We start from the raw sequence: 25,109 nt of genomic DNA, 5'->3' as shown, positions 1-25,109 counted from the left end.
CAGCAACTACTAACCTGTGCTAACTCTATAATCTAAAGTCAACCTCCCCATTACATGTTATGATAGTACTTTGTCACTGTCCCTCAGAGGACTTGACACTTTTACATATTACCTGCTTCTTAAATCATTTTATTATTGTTTTTCTCCCATCATGCTCTTCACACCTAGTTCTACTTATTTAGAACCCAAAACTCAACTTGTTTAGTAATATTATTCCTGTGGTTTCTAGCTAAGACTTTTGATTTTATTGCTGTAGATCTCATGGAACAAAGTTAATTTTCAAAAAATTGATGTGTAATTGTGAGCAAGTAAAATCTTATATTCTTAAACCACAATGTTTATAATTGTTTTATAACTTAAATTTAAAACTGGCAATGCTTTGGAATTCTGCTGAGTAATGCTATTTTGAGAGTAAGCTGGATACTGTGTATCCTGAGCACACTTGAACAAGCAAGAGATTGACCAATGCCCCTTCATGCCATATCATTGTAGTTACATTACAGTGAGCCTCAGCTCAGAAATGCAACAAAATAAAAAGACTTAAGGACAAAAAAAACAACAACAAACAATGAAAGCCAAGTTCCAAAAGGACTGAATAGATACCTTATACTCTTGATCTGGAAGCATATTAAGTAAGAAAGTTACCATCTTCTGGGGGAACTCATACTTTATTGTCCAAAACAATAGTTCTTCTAAAAAACTTTTATGCTTCAAAACATCCATTATGGATTGATCTGCATAAGAAAGAGAAAGTTTATCACTAATTAAGTTGCTCATCTCATTTAAACCTCACCATACAATCCAGAGCCCACCAAACACACCTGAAAACATCTACAGTCCAGATTCCCTTTCACTGGCACTGGCACTGTCACCAACTCCCACAGCCCACGAATAGCAAAACATTTAACCCTGAAAGTTTTCTTTGTTTGTTTTTGTTTTTCAAGACAGGGCTTCTCTGTATTGCTTTGGAGCCTGCCCTTGAACTCGCTCTGTAGACCAGGCTGGTCTCGACCTCACACACAGAGGTCCTCTTGCCTTTGCCTCCTGAGTGCCAGGAGTAAGTGAGTGAGTAAGTAAAAAAATAAATAAATAGGCAGGCGTTGGTGGCGCACGCCTTTAATCCCAGCACTCGGGAGGCAGAGGCAGGCGGATCTCTGTGAGTTCGAGGCCAGCCTGGACTGACAGCCTCCAAAACAGAGAAACCCTGTCTTGTAAAAACCAAAAAATAAATAAATAAACAAACAAACAAACAAACAAACCCAGGGTCTTGGGTCTCACTATGTAGCTGGGATTCCTAAAGACTAAGTGTTCTGTTTAGTTTGTTTTTAAACATTTTTAAAGAAAAAACAGAATACAACCAGGTGTAGAGGCTAAATCAAGAAGATTGTGAGTTCAAGGTCAACATATACACATAGTAAACTTCAAGGCCAGTCTAGATTATGTACTAAAACCATATCTAAAAAACAGGCAAAATATAAATACCTTTGGTGCCACTGCTTAGCTTTACCCTCTTTCTCTTGCCCAAGCCTTGACTACCATCCTGGTCCTCCTGGAAGAAACAAAGTCAACATTATCCATAGCCATGCTCATAAATGTGTGTATGTCATAAAAATGCAGCATATATACTCTTACATACTATAGACCAACATTACTACAAGTATTTTAATGCAATTTTAGTAAAATTCATAGAAAAAATATCCTGACTATTAAAATACAACCATCCTTAATCTGTACCTATGGGGAGAGACTCTTAAGCATCCCAAAATATCAAAATAAAAATTTTTGTAAGCTCACCCACGTAACATTAAGGCACATGGAAGCTAATGGAATAGGGTAATTTACCATAGGAAGGAAGGAAACTAGGAGAGGGGACCAAACAGAGGCCAGAGAAGATGGTTCAGTGGGTAGAGTCACCTTCCATCAAGTTTGATCTCCAGAACCTACTTGATAGGAGAGAACCCAATCCAGTAATTTGACCTATGACCTCTACAGTCACACCACTGGCATGTGCACTGCCTTGCACAATTACAAACACACATACATACATACATACACACACACACTCACTCACACACACATACTTTATAAATTAATACAAAATTTAAAAATTTTTAAAAAATAATTTTTAAAGAAATCAAATTCCAATACTGAGGAATGGTAGAATAATTGCCTACTGTGAACAAAACTATGAATTCAGTCAATTCAAACAAGGCATGGTAGCACAGAAAATCAGCCCTTGGTAGGGGCAGGAGGGGCAGGACTTCAATGTTATCTTTAGCAACAAATCAAATTCAGGGCTAACCTAGGACACATGAGACCCTGTCTCAAAAACTAAATAAAAATAAAAACATGCTGGGTGGTGGTGGCACACAACTTTAGTCACAGCACTCTGGAGACAGAGAAGGCAGGCATCACTGAGTTCAAGGTCAACCTGATCTTCAAAGCGAGTTCTAGGTCAGGGCTACACAGAGACCCTGTCTCCAAAAACAGAAAAGAAAAAAAGAAAAGAAAGGAGGAAAGGAAAGGAAAGGAAAGGAAAGGAAAGGAAAGGAAAGGAAAGGAAAGGAAAGGAAAGGAAAGGAAAGGAAAGGAAAGGAAAGGAAAGGAAAGGATAATAAAAGGAGGGGCTGGGCAATACTTAAGTGGTAAAGGAGTTTGCCATATATGAGAACCAGAGTTCAGATACCCAGAACCCATGTAAATGCTGGATGAACGTGTAGCCTGGCTGTATTTCCTGCTTTCTGGAATAGTAGATGTAATTCTTCAGAGTAAGCTGGCTATCAGGATTAACAATTGGGTAAGCCCTCGTTTAACAGGGAGACCCTGAATAAGGTAGGAAAGTGATGGAAGATGCTTCCAATATCAAACTCAAGCACAAGTACATGCACATGCGCGCGCACACACACACACACACACACACACACTATGCTAGTCTGTTTTGCCAACTTGACATAAACTAGAGTCATCTAGGAAGCAGTACCAATTGAGGAATTGTCTCTATCAGACTGGCCTGTAGCAACTCTGCAGGGTATATTGTCTTAATGACTTAATGGTAGTCCTGCACTGTATACAAACGGCAGCTAAGCAACCCATGTGGAGCAAAGCTGGGAAGCAGCATTCCTCCACGGCATCTGCTTCAGTTTCTGCTTGAGTTCCTGCTCTGGCTTCTCGCAATGACTAACTGTGATCAGAATGTATAAACCAAATAACCATTTCCTCTCTAGTTTTATGTTAATTGTGTTTCTCACAGGAATAGAAAGCAAACAGGACACATGGGTGGCACACATACAAAAAGGGAAAAGGGAGGGATCAATTCTGAAAAATAAGCATAATAAATTAGAAGCTGGGATTGATACTGTAAAAATAATAATATGCTTTGGAAAAACACTCATGAATGAAAGCCATTTCTGCTCATTTATAACATATACATTTGTGAAAATTTTTATGAATAAAATAGATTAATTAGGGAGAACACTAAGGGACAAGTCCCTCAGAACCTATTCATCTTCATAGCCAAAGAAGTATATAAACAATAATTGATATCTGGGGATTTCATTTGTATGCCAGGAAAATATAGGATGGTTCAGGCTATCTCAGAGGATGCTTGAGACTGTACAATAGAATGAGACAGCTAACTAGTGCAGTGCAGATCCCAGTCTTCAAAGAAGAGTAACAGAGGCCAGACCTCTGTGAAAGCTAGACCAAAGAAAAAGAAAAAAGGAAAGGAAAAGCTGTAGGTGTGCCTCTTGGGGAAGGGGTCCTGAGTGCAAGTATTTTCTTAAAATACATCTGGAAAAGTTCCTGCTACCTTCATTGCAGAACTAAGGGATGATTTCTGTCTAACTAAAGGCTGTTCAGCACTCCTAAGTCAGGGAATCCAGGGAACACTGCAAAGAAATCAACAACTTTAAACTGAACTGACACCTTGTTAGAACTGCTTCATATTTTTCAGCTATAACTTCCTATAAAAAGGTTACCCATGATCAAGTGACAGGGTGCTGTGAAGTTCTACACATTTCCTGGCCTTGCAGTCCTAAAGGACAAGTAGAATTAGGAAGAAAAAGTCATTCAAAAAGAAAACATAGGGGTGGTACATAATTCAATAGTAGAGCTCTTGCATGGCATGGGAAAAGCTAGGTTCTATCCTAAACAAGAAAAGGGAAGGGATGATAAAAGAAAACAAAGAATCAAAACACAAAAACAAAAATTCGGAAACATAGCTTCTCACTGAATCCAACTTAACAATATACCAGGTATCACAGACAGTTAGGAAGGGACACTACCATCAGACTGATGGTCGATAGTATTATGGTAGTACACTCTTCTTAAAATGTCAGTTTACAGTGCACAAACCAATAGTCTTTTAAAAGGCATTTATAGAAATTTCACTTCTAAAAATATTTCCAAAGAAATAAGGAGACAAATAAACAAGAACCATATCTATCATTCATCACTATGCATTTTCTCTTCTTTATTACAGAGAGAGAGAGAGACAGAGACAGATAGAGAGAGACAGAGACTGAAAGGGATGGGTATGCATGTGAATGCACACTGTAACTTGTGTGTGGCAGTCAGGCAAGCAACTTTTTAGAAGTTGGCTCTCTTCCACCCTGTTGAAGCAGATTTCTCATTGCTGAGGCAGACTACAGGCTAGCTAGCCTGCAAGCTTCCAGATTATTCTACCCTTACCTCCCATTTCAATATAGGAGAACTGGGATTACAAATGTGTACCACCACATCCAGCTTTTTTTTTTAGTGTGGGTGTGTGTCTGTGGGTGTGTGTCTGTGGGTGTGTGTCTGTGGGTGTGTGTCTGTGGGTGTGTGTCTGTGGGTGTGTGTCTGTGGGTGTGTGTCTGTGGGTGTGTGTCTGTGGGTGTGTGTCGTGGATGGGTGTGTGTCGTGGATGGGTGTGTGTCGTGGATGGGTGTGTGTTTGAGAGGCAGAGTCAAGGTCTTTTGAGGGGCAGGAGTTTAAGTTTTTTTTTTTTTATTTTTACTGTATGGGTGTTTTGTCTGAATGTATTTATGTGCACATGTGTGTAATGCCAATGGAGATGGAAAGCCATTCCATAGGACCTCATACATACTGGCCAAGCTCTCTGCTGATGAGCTACATACATCTCAAGCCGTGAGAACTTCTTAACTGTGAAACTATCAAACACAGAGACATTTATACAGAAGCATAGTGATGAGTGATAGATATGGTTCCTGTTTATTTGTCTCCTTATTTTTTTTTTTTTTTTTGGTTTTTCGAGACAGGGTTTCTCTGTGGCTTTGGAGGCTGTCCTGGAACTAGCTCTTGTAGACCAGGCTGGCCTCGCACTCACAGAGATCCGCCTGCCTCTGCCTCCCAAGTGCTGGGATTAAAGGCGAGCGCCACCAATGCCCGGCTTTGTCTCCTTATTTCTTTGGAAATATTTTTAGAAGTGAAATTTCTATAAATGCCTGGAAGCGTTTATACAGAAGCTTACCAATTGTCAAGAATGCTGCAAAATCTACTCCTACACTGGGAAAAAAATATTTTAGGATTTTCTAAGAGCTTTCCCAACAAAACTTTGTGATTCTCCAGCCCCACCATTCACCATTAACATAATTCCTGATAAATTAAAATTCAGCTTTAATTCCCAAAAACATATTTACATTTTTATCACTGAATTCATTTTTGAAAAAGTATCTCCAATTTCAATAATCCTATTTCAATATAAGTACTGAAAAATGTATTCTTTTATTCAGTAAAAATATTCAAATAATGTCTACAAAGATATCTAAACATTTTGCTAATGATTGTTTTCAATTATATAAGTGTGTAAAGAAAAAAGATATTCATGAATAAGCAAAATTAATAACAATGATAGCAGACTGAAAACAAACCTTTCTTTTTTGTTTTTCCTTTCTTTGTTCCCCTGTTCTTCAATTTCTTTAAAACAGGCATTCAGATGGTCATAATTTTATGGGAAGAAAGAGTTTTATTTCATTTGTACCTCAAAGTCACAGAAACTAATGATCTGGTTACGGTACACATAGACGTTGCTTATGGACCTCAGGCTATCTAACCTTTCTTTGAGAAATTATCTGTATGCTGGAATGGTGGTGCACACCTGTAATCCCACTACTCAGAAGGCCATGGGCAGAAGCATCAAAAAACTTAAAAAACAGTCTGGGTTACATAACAAAATCTTGACTAACAAGGAGGGAAATGGCCGGGCGTTGGTGGCGCACGCCTTTAATCCCAGCACTCGGGAGGCAGAGGCAGGCGGATCTCTGTGAGTTCGAGGCCAGCCTGGTCTACAGAGTGAGTTCCAGGACAGCCTCCAAAGCCACAGAGGAACCTTGTCTCGAAAAAACAAAAACAAAAAACAAAAAAAGGAGGGAAATGCCTTACTGTACAACACACTCTCTTCCCTCTCAGAAACATCTAATTATAATTAGTCCAACTCACATATTAGACTGGTGATGATTTTCTATTGAAATAGATTATCTGATAGTCACAAATTTTAAAAATATGTATATTAAATTTAAAAATATTTCATAAAAACTAGATGTGTTCTTGATTTTATTTTTGGGTGCCATATAGAACAAACGACATTTTCTCTTATTTCAGATGAGCTACACAAGAAAGGAATAAGAAGTATTATTATGAAAAATGTCATGCATGTAAATAGTACTGCTGAGTACTCAGTGTTCTGCTACCCTGGGGACAAGAGAAACCAGTATCTGACACACTGGCATGATCAAAATTAAGTGGTTTGCAATATATATTCAGTCAAAGAAAACTCCAAAACAGAAATAAATCTTGCTACTACTGTGATTTCAAGTCTATGTCTTTTATTTAGATTTGTTTTGTTTTTCTAAACAGGATTTCTCTGTATTTTGGAGGCTGTCCTGGAACTCGCTCTGTAGACCAGGCTAGCCTCGAACTCACAGAGATCCACCTGCCTCTGCCTCCCAAGTGCTAGGATTAAAGGGGTGCACTACCAACGCCCGGCTTTACTTAAATTTTTATCTATATGTATGTAGATATGCCTCGTGTGTGGGGGTGCTCTTGGAGGCCAGAAGAGAGCATCAGGGTCAGACCCTCTGGAGTTGGAGTTACTGGTGGGTGTGGGATCCTCGGGAAGAGCAGTGCTTTTAACCACTGAGCCACTTTTCAAGACTGTTTCATCTTAAAACTGAAAGTTAAATTAGATAGATATCTCTCCCGATTTGAAATTCTAGTTTGTTGTTTTTTTGTTTGAGGTATATTTCTGTATATGCTGGGGGTCAACCCCAGAGCAATGTGGCCCACTAGTTAGCTACAAACCTAGCTTTTAAAATACCTTTTTTAAATTGCTGTAACCTACTTCAATTTAGGGTAATTAAAATATAACTGTCTTCTTCTCATCCTTTACTTATAATTTGTTGGATTACCCTGAAACAATGAAAGGGCTGGCTTGCTAATCTGTGGGTCAACAGGGAGAAATTCCAATCATCACGCCTCATTAAATCTCAATATGAACACTAAAGCAAATTTGCTATGGTACTTACAGTTTCCAGATAGTAAAAAATAAGAGGAAAGAAAAAGAAAGGAGGAGGTGGGGGAAGAAGCTTTTAAAAGCCTTAATGAAATTTTCAAATGGCACAAGTGACTCATTCAAGAGGTTTTACATCTAGGCCCCACACACTACCTCACCCTGTCATCACTTTCCTCCTTAAAGGGCATATTCTGTTCTTTACTGAGTTATTAGTGTTTAATCATTTTAGTAATATATGCAAAAATGTTTTGAAAAAAGTGCAATACAAATTCAAAATATGCCATTAATTTTGTGGAGTGGGTAGAAATGCTTCTTTTTCTCTCTAAATGAATCATAATACAACTCAATACATTTTTGTGCTTATAAAGTAGTTCCCAGTGGTACTTTTTCTCATGCAAGCCTATGGTCCTAATACAATAATATTTCTCTCATTAAAAATAAGAAACAGGCTGGGCGTTGGTGACGCACACCTTTGGTTCCAGCACTCGGGAGGCAGAGGCAGGCAGATCTCTGTGAGTTCGAGGCCAGCCTGGTCTACAGAGCGAGTTCCAGGACAGCCTCCAAAACAAAACAGAGAAAGCCTGTCTCGAAAAACCAAAAAGAAAAAAAGAAACAACCAAAAAAGAAAAAGAAAAGAGGTCAGGCAAGTCCAAAAGGCCTTCAGAAGATTAAAATAATATAACTTTGCAGTTCATTAAATTTTAAAACATTTTGTTCTTTAAACTATAAAGAATATTAGCAATTCCTAGTACATTCCATTTGCTTTAGAAAGGTAAAAATCAACTCTAAGGCAGATGTAGTGACTCATGCCTAATTCCAGCAATTGCGAGGCTGAAGCAAGGGAACCGCTGTGAGTCCAGCCAATTTGCCGTATACAGTAACTCTAAGCCAGCCTGACCTACAAAATAAGAGCCTGTCTTTAAAAAGTCAGTGGTACATACCTTTAATCCTAGCACTCAAGAGGCAGGGACAGGCAGATCTCTGTAAATTACATGCCAGCACATATACATAGAGTTTTAGGACAGCCAGAGACCCTATGTGTTGGATAGTTTTCTGTCAACTTGACACAAGCTGAACTCATTGGAGAGGAGGGAACCTCAGTTAAGAAAAAGCCTCCATAAAAACAGGGCTACAGGCAAGCCTGGAAGGCACATTCTTAATTAATGAAAGATGGGGAAGGACCAAGCCCATTATGGGTGGTACTATCCTATCCCTGGGCTGGTGGTCCTGAATTCTATAAGAAAGTGGGCTAAGCAAGCCATGGGGAACAAGTCAGTAAGCAGCACTCCTCCATGGCCTCTGCATCAGCTCCTGCTTCCAAGTTTTTAGTCTTGACTATATAGCAAGTTACAGGCCAGCCAGGACTACATAGTAAGACCCTGTCTTTAAAAATAAGGGGGGGGGGATACAAGGGAGAGATAGCAACCATTTATGAGTGCTTGTTGTTCTTGCAGAGGACTGGAGTTCAGTTCCTAGTTTCCCTAATGGGAGGCTCATAACCAACTGTAACCTACAACTCTAGAATTTCCAACACCTTCTTATGGCCTCCAAGAGTACCCACACACACATGCTTACATGCACACACATAAATAATATTTTTAAGTGCCCTCCAAAAATACTTTTCAATCTTAAATGTAAGTTTTCATTCTCTTGATATTCAATAATAGTTGTTATAAATAAAACTTTCTTAAAACTGAAGTCATTACTAGCTACAGTAATATTTCATATTCACAGTGTTTGTCAAAAGATTGAGGCCAACTACTGAAATGCTATTTAACTATAATTCCTAGTCATTATCAAATATCAAGAGAACTCAAGGAAAAGAATGGCTAATGGCACATTGTGATTACAGAAGTTACAAACATTCCTTAACATTTTTCTCTTCTTTTTTTGTTTCTCAAGACAGGGTTTCTCTATATAGCCCTGGCTGTTCTGGAACTCACTCGGTAGAACAGGATGGCCTTGAACTCACAGAGATTAGCCTGCCTCTGTCTCAGCATGTCCCACCACCCAGCTTGCTTTTATACTTTTTACTTTAAATATTTATGTGATTTTTATAACCAAAAATAAATATAACCTATTAAAATATATGTGTGTTTGAATATATATACACTTTAGCTGAGCAATTCCATCTTAGAGAACTATTTGTATACCTGCAAAACAAAAAAGAAAAAGAAATGGAAACAGTGACTCATAATAAGAATTAGAAATCAAGAGCATGATAGGACAATATGTAGTTTTCCCATTATTTTGAATACTGTAGCACCAATGAAAATAACATACAAAGACAGACTTGCATAGTTTACTACTAAGTAAATAAAAGCAGGTTACAAAGAGTAAAAGCTTCTTCATTTACTTTCTCACCAACAGTGCCGTTATTTACTCTATAGAAATGGACCTGTAAAGCATGAGAGCAACTAAATGGCAGGACTGAGGAGGAACTAGTATTGGAGAGGATCCACAGAAACTTTTATTTTATCTGAATTGCCAGTAAAACAACCAAAATGAATTTGCATATTACTTGAACAATTAAAAGCTGAATGGCACATTGATTCCCTTTAAATCATGTTTTAGTAACTATTTCTCAGGAAAAGTAAGCTGAAAAGTCTGTAGTATGATACATATTATAATCCCTCTACACATAAGACTACAGACAGAAAACATCTGAGACCTAAATTAGTGGGCCAGGGATGCATCCTAAGTAGCAGACTGCTTGCCTGGCAGCATGCATGACGCCATCAATCAGTCCATTCCCCCAGAGCCTAAGTGAACCAAGTGGGGCAGTACATACATGCTACAGTCCCAGTATTGGGAAGGTAGAGGCAGGACAATTAAAACTTCAAGGTTACCCTTAGCTACATAGCAAGTTCAAGGCTAGCCTATACTACATGAAACCCTGTCTCAAAAAAAGAAAGAAAATAGTTAAATTGGTGGCAGGTACATGAAAGTGGTTTTATACATAATATCCCAATTAATTCTAACATTTAAATTACCGCTATTTTCTTCATTTAAAAAACTAATGTTGAAAAATAAAATAATGTGGTATATAAGGCTATAATGAGCCAAGATTTAAATATAGATCTGCCTGACAAACATAGATCTGCCTGACTCTGAAGTCCAAGTTCTTTTTAGGATGAATTGTATACCACCCTGGAAAACATGAAAAATTAACTGTATAGTAATGGTGTTTCTAAAAATTCTCATAAAGAAAAAGCTATGTAGATATCTACTCAGTCTACTCCAGCTATCCAATTTTAAACATTTACAGGTTATTGTCATTGCTCTTGGTTTTCCCCAGGATTTGACAGTAAGACCTGGAGATAGCAGGCTGAGAGAAGGCTGGAAGTTTCATTCCTATTACCATAATACTAGAAGGTGCTATGCACCCTACAAGAACCTTACACAGTTCTGAATTGGAAGAACTACAGTAACAACTGGCCTGGCAAGATAAGCCTGCTGGTCCAATAGTGGCACAATGTTATGGGAGTAACCAACCACTTTCTGACTGGAGTTAAAGCCTGCTCCACTTGATGGAACTCATTCCTAATACCTAGCCCAAATCCATGCCTGGCTAGATCACTGGCCCTAGAGGCGAACCTAATACTACTATTCCATTAAATTTACCTAATAAACTGGGCAGTGGTGTGCACGCCCTTAATACCAATGCTTGGGAGTGGGAAGGAGGACATGGGAGTTCGATGCCAGCCTGGTCTACAGAGTGAGTTCCAGGACACTCAGAGATACATAGAGAAACCCTGTCTCAAAAAAAAAAAAGGGGGGGGTGAGGAGAAAGAAAGAAAACAAGAGACCTAATAATAAACTACACCCTAAATTCTTACCTTTATACCTTATAGATTAGTGCATCTCTCAGGCCTCATCAGAGAAACTCCTTTTTTTTTGGGGGGGGGGGTTTCGAGACAGGGTTTCTCTGTGGCTTTGGAGGCTGTCCTGGAACTCACTTTGTAGACCAGCCTGGCCTCGAACTCACAGAGATCCGCCTGCCTCTGCCTCCCAAGTGCTGGGATTAAAGGTGTGCGCCACCAACGCCCGGCCAGAGAAACTTCTTATGATGATCAATTTAGAGACACACAATTGTCCAATATGCAGAAAATAAGCTCTGAATGGGGTAGATGCTACTAACATTTACAACTCTCTCTCTCTCTCTCTCTCTCTCTCTCTCTCTCTCTCTCTCTCTCTCTCTCTCTCTCTCTGTCTCTCTCTCTGTCTCTCTCTCTCTCTCTGTCTCTCTCTCTCTCTGTCTCTGTCTCTCTCTGTCTCTCTCTCTCTCTCTCTCTCTCTCTCTCTCTCTCTCTCTCTCTCTCTCTCTCTCTCTCTCTCTCTCTCTCTCTCTCTCAGGGATCATGATCACAGTAGAAGAAAAGAGTGGACATCTGCAATGAAACAATAGTTGCCAGACATGACAATACTATTGCAAACATGAATTCCTGGTGGCTGTGGCTGCATGGACAAGTCAGCTAAAACTCCATGATGGACAGGGGACAGCTGCTGAATTGAAGGAAAACCATTTATCTCCAAGGATACAGCCCCTGAGGGACTCCAGTATGTCTTACACCCAGACACACAAGCAGCACTAAGTGGGCCAGGGGTTTAAAAAGGAGAGTATATAAAGTTGGGAGGAAATGACAGTGGGAAAGAAGTGCAGAGAGGGAAGGAGATGGATTTGTTCAAAACACATCATAAACCTAGGAAATTCTCTAACAGTGAAAAGCTAAACTAGTTCTGAAGCAATTTTAAAAATTACATAAAGAGGTAGATGAAATAGACTCTAAGAGGAATGACTACAAGAGGCCTTAAAAGACAGTCAGGCAATAATGAACACAGAACCATAACAAAAATTTTCCACTATCACTGCAGAAATTACTTTTAGAAATAATTTCTCTCTTGGGCTGGAGAGATGGCTCAGAGGTTAAGAGCACTGGCTATTCTTTCAGAGATCTTGAGTTCAATTCCTAGCAAACACATAGTGGTTCATAACCATCTATAATGAGATCTGGTGCCCTTTTCTGGCAAGCAGGCATGCATGCAGACAGAAAACTGCATACATAATAAATAAATAAATCTTTAAAAAAAAGAGAAAGAAGTGATTTCTCTCTCAAAGGATGACATTCTAGCATCCAACCAAAAGACACTATGCTGTTGCAAATGGAATTCTAGGAGTTTTAAACCAAGGTTACTTCTTTCCTCATTAGAGGAAAAAGCACCTCTTTCAAAAGCTGGCTTTCTACATGTCCAGAAATCAACTTCAATTCTGGAAAATAAAGTAGAATTATCAGCAGTAGGGGAGAGAGGGGACAAGATCTAGTAGGAGGAAAGAGGGAAACTATGAGCAAAATGTAATGATATATACATTTGTGAAAATGTCATAATGTCAAAAATGTCTAGTTCACTAACTAGAAAAAAATTAACACAAGTTTTTTCTTCGCCTCAAATCACAATATACCTGCTTTAATCTTGTCAACACTAGGAACAGACATATGTTACCATGCTGGCTTCAGGGGTTTGTTGTTTAGCATATGTGTGTGTACACATGTGTACATGTATGCATGCATGCATGTGTATTGAGTAGTGAGGACGAAACTTGAAGCCTTCCAAATGCTGGGCAAGCAGTCTGCTCCTGAGCAACACTTCCAGTCCCTTGTTTTGTTTTGTCTTGTTACTATCTGAGACAAGGTCTCAAGTGACCCAGACTAACCTCAAGATCACATATCCGAAGTTAGTCTCAAACTTGAGATGTAGCTGAGGATGACTCTAAATTGATCCTCCTGCCTCCACCCTCCAAGTGATGGGATCACAGACATGAGCCACCAGACCAAGTATATGGATCTGCCTCCCATGTGCTAGGATTACAGGGATGCACTGCCTTGTCCAGTTACTTAACTAAATGTCTTATCTTTTCACTCTACATATAAAAGTAACAATCAATTGTAGTCCTTGTCCTGTCACAAAGTAACTGTGATCTACTCTTGAGCTTTAATATATATCTATATGCATAAGGAACTTACACATAAACCTTTTTTTTTTCATAAATCCTATCTTGGTTTTATGTTAATTTTGAGTTGGGGAAGTGGGATATATGTGTGTACATACAGGAATATATGTTCCTGCCTATACTTGCAAAGGCCAGAATCAATACTGGGTACTTTCCTTTATCATTTCCCGCTATACTTTTTGGGACTGGGGCTCTCACTGAATCTGGAACTCTCCATTTTACCTAAGCTGGCGAGGCCCCTCTGCCCCAATCTCCAGCTCCTAGCACTAGGGTTACATGTATAAGCTCACACCTGGTGTTTATGTGGGTGTTTAAATTCAAACTCAGGTTTACAGCTCTGAAACATTTAAAATTCTATTTCTAAGACGGTTAAAATTTAAATCTCACCTCATCTGAAGACTCTACCTGTCCCAATGCTCCCGGAGCACCTGCAAACCCTACAGATGGAAGAAAAAAAGGTTGTCCATCATAACTGTCATACATCAATGTCTTTGAAAATTATTTTGAGGCATGCAAATATCACAATTTTATATTAGTGAAGGCACCTCATTCTAAAAGCTACCTTGGCAAAGCTCAACTTTAAAGTGTCACCTAATAGGTTGATATTTCAATAGAAAAACCCCAGTGAAAATAGAAGTTAAATAATTACAAATGGTGTTTCCAAAGGAGCTTGCTTTTTAGATCTAAGCCATGACTACTAAAACACTGAGTTGATAAAGTCTGAATAGCAACTGCTACAGTTTCACATCAGAACCACAACACTAAACCTGAACACCTTGTATTTGAGGAAAGTGAGAAAGTGAAGCTTCTTCATTGTCTAATCACCCCACCCACTTCCTCTGTGATGAAAAGAAAGACTCATCTATTCTTTCTTGATTCTAATATAAAGAATGCCACTGTTAGGGCTCAAAACAAATTTGCCCAATAGTGAGAAAAGTTTGAGGGGCTTTCTGTTTTAATAAAATAACGTCACTGTGGTTCAAATTAAATATTTAGACAAACCTTGAACTACCAGAGTGCTAGTACCAGCCGATGGCTCCTGCATCCCATATACAAGCTTATCCTCAGGATATGTGAGTCCAGAGCTCTTCAAAGCTATAAGGTACTTCTCATGACTTTTCTTTGCACAAGTATTTTCTCCAAGACCTAATATTTAAAACAAAGTTAGAGTCAGAAGAAAATATTTCATTCAAAACCTAAATACAGTCATCCTGTGACTACACATGAGCAAATGTTCCAACGGAAGAACAAACTTACAATAAACATACAATTCGCTTCATATAATATTTTGTGATTATGCTTGGCACTAGCAATCCCAGAATGAGCAGCAGTTTATAACAGGAATAAAATCTGTTAAACATCTAATACATGAGGGGTCTATAGACAAGGTATACTAAGGCATGATCCAACCTTCTAGAAACCTAGAAACAAGTGGCAAAGAAAGGCAAGAGAAAATGCTGTAGACGACAATTACTAAGCAGACTTCTGCAGGTGATTTGAGCATCTGTGGTCTCAGGACACCAAACATGAGAGACTTAACCAGAGAAAGGCTTTGCAGAGGAGACAAAGCTTCAGTTGACATTTTCAAACATTACAAATGAAACTACATTTGATTCTTCTTTTTTCCAATCATCTTATCACATTTAAAAAATGAAAAGTGTAATTTATAACTGGGCAGTGGTGTACACCTTTAATCCCAGCACTTGGAAGGCAGAAGCAGGCAGATCTCTGAGTTTGAGACCAGCCTGGTCTACAGAGTGAGTTCCAGGTCAGTCAAAGATAAATAGTAAAACCCTGTCAAAAGGAAGAAAGCAAGGAAGGAGGAAGGGAGAGAGGTAGAGAGGGGGGGGGGAGGGAGGAAGGAAGGAAGGATAAAGAATGAAGCCAAGTTTGTGCCTTTAATCCCACCACCCAGGAGGCAGAGGCAGGAGGATCTTTGAATTCAAAGCCAACCTGGTCTACAGAGCTTGTTCCAGGACAGCCAAGGCTACACAACAAAACCCTGTCTCAAAAAAACAAAAAGAATAAAGAATGAGGCTGAAGAGATGACTCAGTGGTTAAGAGTTCTTACTGCTCTTGCAGAGGCATGGAGTTTGATTCCCAGTACCCGATGGTGATTCCCAATCACCTCTAACTCTTTTCCACAGAATCTGACACAATCTTCTAACCTCTGCAGGCACCAGACACATACCTGGTATACTTACATACATGCAGACAAACACTCATAAACATAAAATAAAAATAAACAGTAAATAAAATCCGACAGACTCTTACAGAAGTACGTGCTAGGGATCTAGCTCAGTCAGTGGCTTACCTAACATATGCCAGGCTCTGATTCCAGTTTAATCTCTAGTATCATAAAAAGTTTCCTAAATAATAAAAGTTGTACACTTTCATCTGACTAATTTACCAACTCCTCACAGTAGCTCTGAAAATGAATGCATTTTTGCAGTTTTTCTATGTAAGACAACAGGTTTATAAAGATGTCTTGGGTAGCCAATGAGTGTGCAAACACAGAAGCAATGCTAGACTGGAAACCTCAAATTCTGTTCTACTGGGAATTCAACCTCATGCATGGTAAGCAGCAACTCCCCCATTGAGCTGTTTTGCTTTTAATTTTGAGACAAGGTCTCAGAGTTGTCCAAATTGGCCCTGAATTCACTCTGTACCCCACAAAGACCTTAAACTTGTGATCTACTCATCTCAGCCTCCTGAGTAGCTGGGATTGTGGGCACATTCACAAAGCCTGGCTCAAATTTCAAACTTTGGAATCAAAATCTAATTCAATGTCCATAAATAAAAGTTAACTAAGGGTTGTTTTCAATATTGTTTAGTTTCTAGAAGTAAGATTTTTTTTAATTGTAGAAATAAAGTAAAACAATGATAACAACTCCCTTCTAAAATAAACATTGCTATAGTGGTTAAAAATAACCGACTTAGCTAACTATAGCAGTGAACACCTTCATTACCAGCACTGAGGAAGAAAGCAGAGGCAGGCAGATCTCCCTAGGTTCAAGGTCAACCTGGTAAAGAAAAGAAAAAGAAAAATCAAGTCAATCTGCCTATTCTCTTTCTCAACAGATGATAGTTTCGAATAAAGAACCATTCTAAGCCAGCACTTGGGAGACAGAAGCAGGTGGGTCTCTGAGTTTGAGGCCAGTCTGATTACAGAGTGAGTTCTAGGACAGCCATGGCTACACAGAGAAACCCTGACTTGGGGGTAGGGAGAGAAAAAGAAAAACAACAACAATAACCATCATTTCTAGTTTAACAAAATAACAGATGTCTAGGCAAAATCCCTCCCCACCCTTTTATTTAAGACAGGGTTCTCACTACATAGCCCAGGCAAACTTGAAATCCTCCTGCCGAGACCTCCCAAGTAACTGGGATTATTGTCTTCAATTACCACATCCACTTAAAAAGTATGCTCTTCAGCTATTCCAATTTCATCGCCAAGCTCAAACAGAAGCTCTGAAACTCCGCCTAAGCTGCCTTTCTCACTTTTTTCAATTCATTCTTGGCCAAAAGATCATCTTACTCTTGAGTCTGAAACATCTGCATGATGCAATGGTTTGAATGAAAAATGTCCCTGGTAGGTTCAAGTACTTGAACACTTGCTTCCCAGCTGTCTGTACTGTTTATGAAGGTAGTGCAGGCTGCTGGAGGTAGCTTTGTGAGTTCACACTTTCAGTTCACACTCTGGTTTGTATCTGTGGCTAAAGATACAATCTCTCAGCTCCCTGCGGCCATTCACACCACCACTAACAACAACACTACCCAGCCATCATGGGTTCTCCCTCTAAAATCAAAGCCAAAATCAGTTCTTACTTCCATGAATAACCTTTGGTCATAGTATTTTATCAGAAAACAGAAAAGCAACTAATACATACAACAATACATTCAGAATAAAAACAAAATCGTATCTCTCCTGTGAGCATTTGGATGTACTTTGATGTGAACCTTATTGGAGCCACTCTCATCCCCCTTAACAGTTGTTTCTTATCAATACCCTAGCCTTTTTAGTCCTTCTAAAGAATTAAGTTTGCCAAGCGGTGGTGGCGCACGCTTTAATCCCAGCACGGGGGGGCGCGCAGAGGCAGGAGGATCTCTGTGAGTTCCAGGACAGCCTCCAATGCCTCAGAGAAACCCTGTCTCGAAAAAAAAAAAAAAGAAAAGAAAAGATTAATGCAACAAGTACTTCTCCTTGCTGAGCCATCTTTCTTGTCTGCATTGTGAGCTTTTTTAATCTGTGTGTATGTGTGAGAATGTGGGTGCAGTGCTCTCAGAGGTAAGATGTCAGATGCCCCCAGAGCTGCAGTTGCCACCAGTTGTAAGCAGCCCAAATATGAATGTTGGGAGCCAAATTTGGGTTCCTTGGAAAAGCAGTCCTCATCCTTAAATCCTGAGCTATATTTAATCCTCTGACCCTGAGCTTCCTTTATGGTTTTCTTTTTCTCTTTTGATGAGTTTTCTCAAAACTAACCTACAGCCAACCTTACTTACTCAAGGTCTGATTTTCTAGTATCTCAGAGCCAGATGCTTATAGAACTAGAAAGGTCTCTATCAGGTGGCTGAACTCAGCCCTCAAAGTTCCCTATCACTGCTTGCCTACAGGTATTTATTCTATTTTTAGCCCATAATAGACAATCTCTAACAAACCCTAGGTGGGAGCAAGAGATGACTCAGTAGTGAAGAGCATTTGTTCTTGCAGAAGACCCAGGTTCAATTCCCAGCACCCACACATCAACTCAAAGTCTAGTTCTCTAACTCTAGTTCCGGGGAATCTGATGACCTCCACAGGTATCAGACGTGCATGTGGTACACATACATATATGCAAGTCTGATATGGGACAATGTTCTTGCACTCTGTAAAGATTTGTCACTAGTATCAGTTTAATAAAATGCCAAGCAGAAAGTATAGATGGGCTACCAGACTAAAGAGAATTCTGGGAAGAGGAAAGGTAGAGACGCAGTGACCAGCCAGAGGCAGAGGAAGCAAAATGAGAATGCCTTACTGAGAAAAGGTACCAAACCATATGGCTAATAAACATAGATAAGAATTATGGGTTAATTTAAGTTGTAAGAGTTAGTGAGCCGGGTGGTGGTGGTACACGCCTTTAATCCCAGCAGAGGCAGGCAGATCTCTGTGAGTTCAAGGCCAGCCTGGTCTACAAAGTTAATTCCAGGACAGCCTCCAAAACAATAGAGAAACCCTGTCTTGAAAAACAAAAACCAAAAAAAAAAAAAAAAAAAAAAAAAAAAGAGTTAGTGATTAACACTAAGCAATATGCCAAACAGCTTATAATTAATATAAGCCTCTGTGTGTTTATTTGGACAGAATGGCTGCAGGACAGAAATTTCAGTCTACACAAGCAAAACACTCACACATATAAAATAAGTAAATATGAAAAAAAATCTTAGGTAATCTCATACTAGATATGAATTGGTTCTCCAAAAGTCTGCCTACCACACCTTGGTATTCTGCCCCAAAATTCTAGTTTCCACCAGCTTCAGCACACCGATATGATGATCTGTGCATTTTTTTAACTCAGCAGGACCACCATGACCTGCTTTAGGGCCATTGTGTACTGTCAGGAGGTCTCCCAGAACAATCATGAGACACACCTGGCACTATTCCTTTTCCCTCATCTTTTGTCCTGTTGTATATTGTTTATGACAAACACTAGAACATCTACCTGGAATCTAGCCCCTTTACCATGGCCCTCTAGCTCATGATTTCTGCTGTTAGATCTTACTTATTAGTAAGAACTAGCATGTCCCCACCCCATTACTGGGGAATCAGGTATTCTAGTCTGGTGAGATGGCTCTTGCCAGGGACAAGCAACATAAGCTGAACTCTTTCAAGTTCCATCATACCAAATGAAGAGACTAGATATGCTACAACAGAAATTAGTTAAGTCTTTAAAAAGCCACGTAATTTTTCTGAAATTCAGTTTCCTCATCTATAATTTTTCTTAATAATTTCAAGCTTTAGAACTATATGAAAAACATTAACTTCACCTTTAGATTCTAAAAGATGCTACTTTTCTTACACGAAAAAGTAAATTATAAATTTTCTCCAATGTTTCACTTACCAGAAGTCAGATCTTTGTAGTTTTGTTGGTTTGTTAACACCTGAGTAAGAACAGACCTCATTGCTCCTCCCATTTTAGTCAGGTCTTCTAAAAAGGATATTTGAGGCTCCAAAAGCTGCAGCACTTTGCTAAGCTCTTTTTCTGATGGTACATCAGCTGCTAAAAAGAAAATGTATTTATAGCACATATGTTTTACATATATGTATAGACACATAATTATATAATTAAGAGTAATCCCATCATTCTGAGGGCAGAGGCAGGTGGATCTCTGTGAGTTCAAGGCCAGGCTGAAAATTCCACGCCAGCTAGTGTTACATGATTACCTGAGACTCTGTTTAAAAAAATTAAGAATTCTATTAGAAAATTACTATCTGCTCAGTACCCACCCTACAGCTGATGTCACTATGGAAATCAGTCATTTGAAAAAAGTAGATGATAAAAAGAGATGATTGTGACTTAGTAAGAAATTAATTTGTGGGGCTGGCAAGATTACAATGTGGATAATGCTTGCCACTAAACCTGACTTCAATGCCTAGAAACACATATGACAGTCCCTGACCTCAACAAAGAGGAATGATTATAAAACTAAAAACAACAACAACATAAAAGAAAAAAGAAAAGAAACTGTGAGTTGGAGGCCACCCTGGTCTAATCTAAAAAGCTACACAGAGAAACTGTCTTGAATTAAAAAAAAAAAAAAAACCTCCTTGGCCAGTAAATGAGAAAAATATTAAAGACGAACAGAAAAGTAGTGTTTTAAAACCCTACAGCAGCCGGGCGGTGGTGGCGCATGCATTTAATCCTAGCACTCGGGAGGCAGAGGCAGGAGGATCTCAGTGAGTTCGAGGCCAGCCTGGTCTACAGAGCGAGGTCCAGGACAGCCTCCAAAGCAATACAGAGAAACCCTGTCTCGAAAAACCAAAAAATAATAATAATAATAAATAAATAAATAAATAAAACCCTATACAGCAGTGGTTCTCAGCCTTCTAAATGCTGAGGTCCTTTAATGTAATTCCTCAGGTTGAGGTGACCATAATTTAAAAAGTATTTCACTGCTACTTCATAACTGTAATTTTGCTAGTTATAAATTGTAATATAAATAGCTGATAAACAGGCTAACTGACATGCAACTCCTATAATAACAGATCTTCAACCCCACAAAGGGTTTGTGGCCCACAAGGTTGAGAACACTGCCCTAAAACCTAAAAGAAAGATGTAAACAAAGATTTAAAGCTTAGTATTGACTGGCTAAAAGGAGAATTTACATAAGGAGTTAAGGAAGGGTCTGTGTGCCCCAGAAAGGGGACACATACTCAGCACCTAAAACCCCACTTTCTCAGCTGGAAGCAGGTGTCGTAAGCTACAAATGTGTACCTTTTCCCCAATGACTTACACAGTAACACAGGAGATGTGGGTATAACTGATGTTTCCTTTAGTTCCAGGGGCTCTGACAATATCTAATAATAGACTAGACATTTTAGGATAGAGAAAAAGAACCTAAAGCAACTGTGAATCTACAAGATTTCTGTGAATCCACCAGCTTCCATGACCTCAAATTTATAGTGTGATAGATCAGGTCTTGTTTAGGCTTTTTTTTTTTTTTTGGATTGTTTGCCTGAGTAAGAAATTAATGCTGAGCAAGAGAAGATAATTTAATGATGTACAGTCATGAAATTCATCCTTAGACAAAAATGTTCCATTAGTTTCTTCGTATTTTCAGGTTTAAAAAAAAGGCCAGGTGCAGTATCACACGCCTTTAGTCACAACACTCTGAAGGCAGAGGCAGGCACTCTCTGAGCTCAAGACCAGCCTGGTCTACATGAAGAGCCAGGTCAGCTAGGGCTACATAGTGATATCTAGTCTCTAAAATAAATAAACAAGTCATGTGACAGTAGCATGTAACTATCACAGCTATGCACTATACTGAATGCTACTAAAGGAAAAATTAATAGCACTTTTGTGTGAAATATTCTTTAAACTAATTGTAAATTTTAAGATTCTCACAAAGAATTTTTATTACTTTTTAAAAATAGAATGCCTGTGATACAAATGCAAATTTCCAAAAAGCTTAGCAAGTCCATGAGAAATAATGCAGAAAACAACTTCAACAATAACCTATCTAGGCCGGGCATTGGTGGTGCACGCCTTTAATCTCAGCACTCGGGAGGCAGAAGCAGGAGGATCTCTGTGAGTTCGAGACCAGCCTGGTCTACAAGAGCTAGTTCCAGGACAGTCTCAAAAAACAAAAACAAAACAAAACAAAACAAAAAAAAAGCCTATCTAATATCTTGAGTTACTTCATTCTAAAGAGACAATACTTTGAGACTAAATCAAAGTACTACTTTTTTTATTTTAACATATCTAAGATTACTCCATAAATGATTCTATGCTGCTGCTTAAAGCACAAGTAAGAGGTAAGAGAGTAAAATGACTTGCTCACAATAGAGAGTCTCTGAAATGGTAAAGATATTATAAGATGGCCATGGTGATGTGCATCAGTAATCCCAGCTCTTGGGAGACAGATGCAAGAGGAGCGCCACAAATTTGAGGCCAGTCTGTCTGACTACACAGTTTGTTTCAGGTCTACACAGTAAGTTTCAGGTCAGCCAGGAATACAAACAAGACCCTGCCCCCAAAAAGTAAAAAAGCTAAAAAGATCTAATATTCCATCACAGTTTAAGAATGCGGATAGAAGATATAAATGTGTGCCATATCCTTTCTTCAAAATTAATATAAGACTTATAGATTAAATTGTTTAAAATATATAAAAATAATATTAAAAAGTGCTAACAGGATAGAAAGGCAGAAGACATTATAAAAAGCTAACAAATTTGTTCTATACCACTACCATCTCTATTTTTTTTTTTTTTTTTTTTTTTTTTTGCTTTTTCGAGACAGGGTTTCTGTGTTGCTTTGGAGGCTGTCCTGGAAGTCGCTCTGTAGACCAGACTGCCCTCGAACTCAGAGATGCGCCTGCCTCTGCCTCCCGAGTGCTGGGATTAAAGGCGTGCGCCACCAACGCCCGGCACCATCTCTAATTTATAAGATCTTACAATAAACTATAATATGTGCCTAAATTAACCCTTTAAAGCACATTTTACTCAAGTTTATGACAAAATCTTAATACAGTAAGTGTAAGTTGAATGTTTTTCCTCATTTTTTGTACTAACTTAATGCACACTTAGTACTGATACAAAAATATGAAAGCAAACAATTTAAGTCTGTCATAAGTTGTTATATAAAATATCTCAAGGAGGAAAACAATGGCAATTTATTATCTAAAAATTCATTACATTAAAACATTTCTCAACTGTATAATTTTGCTCAATCATAATATAATTGCAAATCACACTTTATTTAGAGGCCTCCTACAATGTATCTATAAAGTTACACATATCATTATTTTTCTATGATTCACAGTCATTAGTTTAAAATGTTATCTGATGGAGCATAAAATACAGCAAAAGGCAGTGCAGAAAGGATAAGGTAACAATAAAATGTAAAGTACAAAAAAAGCCATCATGAAGCCCATCTTTAACTTTTTATTTTTTAAGTATTAAAAATATTAAATAAAGCCGGGCATTGGTGGCGCATGCCTTTAATCCCAGCACTCGGGAGGCAGAGGCAGGCGGATCTCTGTGAGTTTGAGGCCAGCCTGTTCTACAAAGTGAGTTCCAGGACAGCCTCCAAAGCCACAGAGAAACCCTGTCTCGAAAAACAAAAAATAAATAAATAAATAAATCACTCAATCAATCAATCTGGACAGTGGTAGCAGATCAATCTCGGAGTTCAAGGCCAGCAAGATCTATAGAGCAAGTTCCAGGACAGCCAGGGTGGTTACCTGGAGAAAGCCCATCTCAAAACAACAACAGAAATGTTAAATAAAAACATGTTGTTATCATGGGCTAGAGAGATGGCTCAGTGATTAGAAATGTGTGCTGCTCTTACAGAAGACCTCCGTGGGCACCTGTACTCATATGCACTGATAAACACACTGATCACAAACACATATACAGTCAAAATACAAAATTTTAAGTGATAGCTTTAAATTTTCACTTTATTATTAGTGCTAAAATTCTATGATGTGATCATTTAAAAATATTACAATGAACATATTAAAACATACCTGGTTCATTATAGCCTTCTCTTAAGTACTGAATAAGACAAAAAATAAATCTTGGAAGAACAAATTCAGACATCATCAATAAGTCTTTGGGGACACAGGGAATATTTGAACTTGATTTAATCTGATGTCTTCTGCAAAACCTGTAATGGGAGGAAAAAAGGAGCTAAGAAAAAGGGAAAAATAACAATGTCTATCCAGGCAAAAATGTATTACTTCTATTTATAATGTTTATAAAGAAAGCATAAGCAAATACTACAGCCAGAATAATCCTTCTTTGTGATCTTTAAAGCACCAATTTAAAAGAATATGGTTTTAGTAGACCTTTAAATTAAAAGTGTTACCCAGAGATACTTTTCTGAGAAAGACCTAATAGCAATGTCACAAACAGAACACAAAAGGAAAATCATCATAGTTTTACATTTATGACTGCAATATATTATTTCCAAGTGCTATTTTATTATTTCCATCTTTTATAAGTATGCATCCGGGAGGCAGAGGCAGACAGATCACTGTGAGTTCGAGGCTAACCTGGTCTATAAAGTGAGTTCCAGGTCAGCCAGGGCTGTTACACAGAGAAACCCTGCCTCAAAAAACAATGAATGAATGAATGGATGGAATAAGCCTGTAAGCACAACTTGATAGTTATCTGAAGCATTTACATTTTCCACTCCTATCTCAATGATATAAGTAACTGAAGGTTATTTTAAAAGTTTACACATTCAAGTGTATATAGTCTTAACCTTCATTACAGATTATTGGAAAAAATGACTGGTGCATTGAGCAACAAAGACAAATAATTCACAATCCAAATCGTCACAAATAAGTTACTTCGCTACCAAACACAAAATTATTAATTAAACACATAAAAATGTCTAAAAATAAACTTAATAGGAAGAATGAATAAAAAGGCTATTTTGGGGTTAAAAATGGCTTGAATACAGTAGAGAGAACTCTTAAGTGGAAAAATTATTCTATTTCATAAAACACAGAAATTCTTCTAAACTTAAATGTCATTTAATTTAAAGTGCAATGGAAGCAATTAAAACTAATTCTATCCAGTGAAAGAACCTCTGTGTGAAAAGTGATCGCAACACTTGGAAGAAATAATTAATGACAATAGGCTGATCCTGGGCGTTGGTGGCGCACACCTTTAATCCCAGCACTCGGGAGGCAGAGTCTGGTCTACAGAGCGAGTTCCAGGACAGCCTCCAAAACAATACAGAGAAACCCTGTCTCGGAAAACCAAGAAAAACTAAAAACAAAACAGGACAAGGGTATGTAAATTTATGGGTTTAATATAACAACTCAATACAGTAAAGACTTTTAAGATTTTTGTTTGGTTGGTTGGTTTTGTTTTTTGTTTTGGTT

General features: G+C 38.4%; 1 protein-coding gene across 6 annotated transcripts in view; it reads right to left on the bottom strand.

Moving 5' to 3' along the window:
* Window positions 1-25,109, bottom strand: part of Ubr3 (ubiquitin protein ligase E3 component n-recognin 3) — a 143,733-nt gene that overhangs the window by 98,440 nt on the left and 20,184 nt on the right. For 4 of the 6 annotated variants that reach the window (XM_040745531.1, XM_040745533.1, XM_040745534.1 and 1 more), the window contains exons 2-7: window positions 23,742-23,881; window positions 19,616-19,774; window positions 14,523-14,666; window positions 13,908-13,957; window positions 1,483-1,549; window positions 604-734 (exon numbers count right to left, since the gene is read on the bottom strand). In XM_040745531.1, the coding sequence (XP_040601465.1) occupies window positions 604-734; window positions 1,483-1,549; window positions 13,908-13,957; window positions 14,523-14,666; window positions 19,616-19,774; window positions 23,742-23,881 (691 nt within the window). The remainder of the gene's footprint in view (window positions 1-603; window positions 735-1,482; window positions 1,550-13,907; window positions 13,958-14,522; window positions 14,667-19,615; window positions 19,775-23,741; window positions 23,882-25,109) is intronic. The other 2 variants (XM_040745532.1, XM_040745536.1) reach the window with 1 other exon arrangement.

This window comes from Mesocricetus auratus, unplaced genomic scaffold (assembly GCF_017639785.1).
Source record: "Mesocricetus auratus isolate SY011 unplaced genomic scaffold, BCM_Maur_2.0 Super-Scaffold_100004, whole genome shotgun sequence".
Classification (NCBI taxonomy): domain Eukaryota; kingdom Metazoa; phylum Chordata; class Mammalia; order Rodentia; family Cricetidae; genus Mesocricetus; species Mesocricetus auratus.
The sequence above is the reverse complement of the archived record's forward strand: the minus strand, read 5'-3'. Positions and strand labels throughout refer to the sequence as shown.